We start from the raw sequence: 6118 nt of genomic DNA, 5'->3' as shown, positions 1-6118 counted from the left end.
ATGGGACCCGGCGCAGCCGGTCAGCGGGATGGGTTTGCCCGCGCAGGCTGCAGTGCGCGCAGCGAGGGGCTGGCCGGGTCTCTGTGCGGAAGCCTCGCCCAGTCCTGGCCCAGCGCCCTGGGGCGCCGGGAGCTCTGGCCGTGCTGGGACGGCGGTGCTGGGCGAGAAGACGCTGCACCGACTGGACCCCAGAACGGCGGAGACCTCCCCGCCGCCGGCCATTGGCTGCCAAGTGACAAGGGGGCGTGTCCGTCTCGCCCCCTCCCGGGCCCATATTAGCCGCCGCGCGCTGGTGGGCTGCTGAGGTTGGTGGCGGTAGCCGGGGGACTGGCCGGCGGGGGCGGAGGAGTTTCGGGCCAGCGTCCCTTGAAGGCCCGGGTAGCTGGGGAGAGCGAGCGAGCGGAGACGCGCCTGGCCGCAAGATGCCGCGCTCCTTTCTGGTGAAGAAGCATTTCTCGGCCAGCAAGAAACCCAACTACAGCGAGTTGGAGAGTCAGACCGGTAAGTGTCCCTGCCGCGGGGGCTGCAGGGGGGCGCTGCGGGTTGGGCACCGGGATGGAGGGGGGCGCTGGGGGCTGGGCACGGGGACTGGAGCTGCAGGGAGGCGCTGGGGGCTGGGCACGAGGATGGAGAGCGGACTGGGCACGGGGATGGGGGGAGCTGGGCACGGGGGCAGGGATTGGCAGGGGAGCTGGTCAAGGGGCAGGGGTGGAAGGGGAGCTGGGCACGGAGGCTGGAGGTGGAGGGCGGCGTGCTGGGGGCTGGGCACGGGGATAGGAGCTGGGCACGGGGGCAGGGGTTGGAAGGCGAGCTGGGCACGGGGGCAGGGGTTGGAAGGCGAGCTGGGCACGGGGGCAGGGGTTGGAAGGGGAGCTGGGCACGGAGGCTGGAGGTGGAGGGCGGCGTGCTGGGGGCTGGGCATGGGGATAGGAGCTGGGCACGGGGGCAGGGATTGGAAGGGGAGCTGGGCAAGGGGCAGAGGTGGAAGGCGAGCTGGGCACGGGCATAGGAGCTGGGCACTGGGGCAGGGATTGGAAGGGGAGCTGGGCACGGAGTCTGGAGGTGGAGGGCGGGGTGCTGGGGGCTCGGCACGGGGATGGGGGCTGAGCACGGGGATGGAGGCTGGGCACGGGGGCAGGGATTGGAAGGGGAACTGGGCACGGGGACAGGAGCTGCAGGGAGTCGCTGGGGACGGGGTGTGGGGCCGGAAAAGGGCACTGTCCGCACTGTGACTTCGCCAGGCTGGTGCGCCCCGGGCACGGGAAGCTGCGCGTGTTGTGTCCAGGGCGCCACCCACGTGCGAACACCGCGGGCTTGAGCAGAGGCAGGGGAGCGGCCTGACGGCTGCCGGCCTGGGGCTGCGTTGTCCGCCCCGGGATCTCCGGGAGGGAGCCCGGCATGTGGCTGCTGCCCCATTGCTGGCCCCGGGAGGTTCTGGCTGGGCGCGCTGCGTGGGCAGCGCACCTGCATCGCAGCCTGAGTCACCGGTGCCCATCGCCCAGCCTGCGCCCCGGGTTAGAGACGCCGCCCCCATGACCCGCTCGTGGGGTCGCGCTGCAGAGTGACGCCCCGCTCTGCGTACGGCACCTGCGATCGGAGCGTGGCCTTGCCAGGAGCTCTGGGCCCCCACGGCAGCCCCGGGAGCGGAGGGAGCCCGCCGCGCGCTTTCTCTGCGCGCTTCGCGCTGCTGGGGCCCGATTCTGCCCCCAACCCCATTGAGTTCTGTCAGCGGTCCCGGGATCAGGCCCCTTCCCAGCCTCGCGCTCCCAGTGTGGCTGCGCATCCTGGGACTGGCTAACCACCGCCCGCTCTGCTTCTTTCCAGTGATCGTGTCGCCCTTTCTGTACGAGAAGTGCCCCCTGTCCCTCATCCCCCAGCCGGAGGTCCTGAGTCCGGGGGCCTACTACCCCCCGCTTGTGTGGGACACAGGGCTGCTCTCCAACTTCTTCACCTCGGAGACGGAATACAAGACATGCGCCGCTTCCCCCAGCCCAGAGTCCAAGCCCCTAGACCTGACCTCCCTGTCCAGCGAGGAGGATGAAGGCAAGACCTCTGACCCGCCCAGCCCGGCCTCTTCTGCCACCGAGGCCGAGAAATTCCAGTGTAGTCAATGCAACAAGTCCTACTCCACCTTTGCCGGCCTTTCCAAGCACAAACAATTGCACTGTGATTCCCAGACCAGGAAATCTTTTAGCTGCAAGTACTGTGAGAAGGAGTACGTGAGCCTGGGCGCTCTCAAGATGCACATCCGAAGCCATACCCTGCCCTGCGTGTGTAAAATCTGCGGCAAGGCTTTCTCCAGGCCCTGGCTGCTGCAGGGCCACATCCGAACCCATACAGGTAACAGCTGACTCTGGAGTTTCTCCCTTATCTCCTCCTGCTCCTGCCTCAACCCCCAGGCCTGCAGCCTGAAGCGAAGCAACAGTTTTATATCTTATCTGGGGGAGATAAGGGCTCTCTGTAAAATGGCCTTTAAATACCTTTCTGGTAAAATCAGGGGGCAGATTCGTAGTGGGTGTAAAATCAGGGTAACTCCAGTCCGTTCAAACTGCACCCCTTGAGGATCTGAGCCCAGGCGTTCTGAAGAGCGCAGAGTTCATGTTGAAAGCTTGAGCAAAGATGCACTTTCAGTGACAGTTCTGTGGTTTGGGTGTGTTCTCACCCTTCTGTTAAATGTCTTACCTATGCAAGACCACTCCTGCTCTTCTCTGCCCCTCTTCCTTCCCGCATGCTTTTTTAGCTCCTGGAGTAAAGTTCACATTATAATCTGCAGTCTTTCCTTCTGTCTAGTGTCAGGGTTGTGGACACTGGGGGGAAACTTGACCACCTTGATATGAACACTGGCCTGTTATCCAGCATCTCTTTAATTCTCCAGGCATATGAGTCCCTCATGAATCAAGGAGGATAAGCTTAGTTCCAACACAAAAGCATCATTTCAAACCTCACTGATTTTCATTGTTTGGCTAATGGTACTATTGAGCAGGGAGTTGGGGACGCTGAAGGCTCATGGTCTGTGTAGGCAGGTGCTTTAATGTAGCAATGCTGTTAGCATGGTGCACCTGTTACTGTAATGCCCCAGGCAAAGCAACAGACTTGCAGCTGCCAGCCTGTTGAGGCTTTTAGCTTTTAATCCAAGAAGTATCACATTTACAATGCATCTCCTTCAGCATCCTTTGTGCTTGCCACAGGGATAGTTTAATTGTTACTTGGCGCTGATTTCACACCCTCTTAAAGTACTAAAGATGTTGTTTGAAGGAAGCTAGAAAGACTTAATTGTGCTTTCTAAATTGACCAGGCACATTTCTTTCTCCAGCCTTTCTGCCAGGAATTCACCCTGCTTAGGCTTTTCAACACTGGGAGGTGGATGAACAGAAAAGGAAATAGCTATACTCCAGTTTTAGAGTCCTGCTTTCAAACACTGCCTGCTGTGACACAATTAATAATACTTATTGTTTCATCATATCACAGTTATGTGCAAACAGTCAGGTTCAACAACACCAAACTTTCCCATGAAATATTTGTGTCCTTAATTACTTTGTGAAATCGTGGGGTTTTTACCTTTCTCTGGCTTTACTTTTCATACAATCTCATTTAACTGTTTGGGAATGCTCTTTTTACTACCAAATTCCTAAGTGTAGAATTTTGTCTAAGTGGATCACGCACATACCAATGTACATGCATTTATACAGAGAGATTTATAAATGTCCTTTAAAATCTCAATAATACTCAGCACTTCTTTTCAAAGAGCTTTTAACAAACTTTGCCCATTGAATGGCTCACTCTTTGATATTCTCCATGTGTTGATGCACTGTTTAATTGTGAATGCTTCTCTTTGTTTTATAGGTGAAAAGCCTTTTTCCTGTACACACTGCAATAGGGCCTTTGCTGACCGCTCTAATCTCCGAGCCCACCTGCAGACTCATTCAGATGTAAAGAAGTATCAATGCAAAACCTGCTCCCGGACTTTCTCCCGAATGTCACTACTTCACAAACATGAAGAAACGGGCTGCTCTGGAACTCGCTAAAGGTTCTAAACCCCAAGGACTCTTACATGCAAATACATGTATTGTTACTAGTTTCTATAGGAGGTAGTTTCCTTCATATTGCCATTACAGTGTCTATGAAGCCCTGTGTATCCAGTTGCTTTGGGCCTTAAATGATATTTTTACCATGCTCTTCATCTTTATACCTCTGGCGCAATTTAAAGGCCTGATCCTTTTTCCATTGAAGTCAATGGTGAAACTCTAATTGACTTCTGTTACCACAGGATCAGATCCCCTACTGTGATTGACTGTGCCTTATAAAATGAAGGCATGAACCGAGTTTCCCTCAACTCCAGCTAAATTCAGTGGATGCAGGATCAGGCTTATTGATATCAATCTGAGTGTTGCTATAGACTTAACAGGTGCCTGTTGGTTGCTGAAGGCACTCAGCACCTTGCAGGATTGCGCCCTGAACCATTACATACAGCTGGTCTGAAATATATATCACAGTTGTGTGTTGTTTTGTTTTATTTTTTTAATGAAGGACAAAAGCGAAGTGTTAAACATAAACCCCTTCTTCTCCTTGATTGTGTATATGCGGCCTGCAGAAGGTGTAACTATGCAATAATACAGTATCACATTAGTTCTCAAGCAGCTGCTTCTCCCCCAGCACAATGACAATTTGCAATGCCTACAAGATTAACAATGTCCATAAAAGGCATTGGTAGCCATTTCAAACAAGAATCCTGTTTACAGAGCAGCTATGCACTCAAGCACCTGTTAATATGACTCTTAACAACTGCTTTTCAAGAGAACTGTGACTAATAGCAGGCACTTGTCAGATGATACAATGGTGGCTTGTGCAAAGCACTGGCCATTGACAGGTGTGTGCCAAAAGAGCTATTTATGGTTATTGACAGGTGCCTAGTGAATGCATCTTTCTTTGTACATTGTTTTCACACAATCATAACAGAGTATGTTTACATTTCAAAGGTACACTGGTATTTATATTTTTGTGCCACAATTTTGTACTGATGAAACTTTTATATAATTATATACAGTTTATTGATATTCAATAAAATGGTTAATTTATAATATGGTCTTGTGGCTACTTTTTCTTTTTTTTTTTTTTACCAGTGAATGCACACTTGAAACTGCAAAAAAATATATACAAGGGACCAGACTGTGACTCTCAGGCGTGTGCATAGACTCCTTGTCAGATTATGTGTTAGTAACGGCTCACTAATGTGAACAAGGGCTACTCAGTCTGGCTCAAAAGCGGCTGACAACACTTTACATTCCTGCAAGGCTCTTATGGGCCCGTGTAGCTGAAAGTAAATGGCAACGGTAATCTGACCATAGCACCAGTAGGAGTAATATGTCCTGAATGCCCATGAAAAGGGGTAGGAGGTGGCTGTAACCATGGAGATGTTTTTAGATAAAATTTGTGGTGCAGATGCAAAGAGCCTCTGTTGCAGTAAAATTAGAAAGTGGTGCATTTTGGGAAGTACAGGATATGTCTTCATCACAGACGCAGCTCACCCTGTTAACTTTTCAATTGAGTCAGAGACAGCGGACATGGAAAAGACCTATTAGGTCATCTCCCATCCACCAAACAATGCAAGAATGTTCTTGCAGGTTATTTTCTAGGGCTCTTTTCCCAGAAATATCCCAATCACTTCCCCTGGGACACTATTCAAGGATCTTAGCTGATGTCACAATTAGAAAGTTTCTCCTGACATCAGCCTAAATCTCTACCCTTTGTAGCACTGAAAAGGGGTGGATGACCCTGTGACAAGCACAGCACTGGGGTGCAGGTGATCTGTCTGCCACTGCAGTTTTAAACACCACGATTTATGGCTTCTCTACACTTGAAAGTTGATTTGGATTGAGATTGTGAATTTAAAACATTACAGCTATTCTTGATTAGCTCCACGTGTAGACAAGCCATATTTTGGAGTAGTCTTAGGCATTTCCAGCACTAGGCTGTCTAAGTCCTGTCAACACTAGAGCTCCCACCACCATGTTCACTGGTGTGGCTGCACCACAGTGAGAGATCCCGAGCATTGCTAGTGGAGAGAAAGCATGTCTGACTTCCTCTCTCTCTAAAATGGAAAAGAATGCCCCTTACCCCT

At 52.2% G+C, this 6118-nt stretch overlaps 1 protein-coding gene across 1 annotated transcript; it reads left to right on the top strand.

The window, feature by feature from the left end:
• The first annotated feature begins 283 nt into the window (after positions 1–283).
• Positions 284–5078, top strand: SNAI1 (snail family transcriptional repressor 1). The gene is made up of 3 exons (XM_073309444.1): positions 284–501; positions 1825–2340; positions 3844–5078. Exons 1-3 carry the CDS (start codon positions 423–425, stop codon positions 4023–4025), a joined length of 777 nt encoding a protein of 258 aa, XP_073165545.1. The 5' UTR covers positions 284–422; the 3' UTR covers positions 4026–5078.
• Positions 5079–6118: the final 1040 nt, after the last annotated feature.

Source organism: Lepidochelys kempii, chromosome 13, assembly GCF_965140265.1.
Source record: "Lepidochelys kempii isolate rLepKem1 chromosome 13, rLepKem1.hap2, whole genome shotgun sequence".
Classification (NCBI taxonomy): domain Eukaryota; kingdom Metazoa; phylum Chordata; order Testudines; family Cheloniidae; genus Lepidochelys; species Lepidochelys kempii.
Note: the sequence above shows the minus strand (reverse complement) of the source record. Positions and strands in the feature narration are given on the sequence as shown.

Coding starts and splice junctions, on each gene's coding strand:
- SNAI1 (XM_073309444.1), top strand. CDS start 423: ATGCCGCGCTCCTTTCTGGTGAAGAAGCATTTCTCGGCCAGCAAGAAA. Junction 502..1,824: donor CGAGTTGGAGAGTCAGACCG/GTAAGTGTCCCT, acceptor GCTTCTTTCCAG/TGATCGTGTCGCCCTTTCTG. Junction 2,341..3,843: donor CCACATCCGAACCCATACAG/GTAACAGCTGAC, acceptor TTTGTTTTATAG/GTGAAAAGCCTTTTTCCTGT.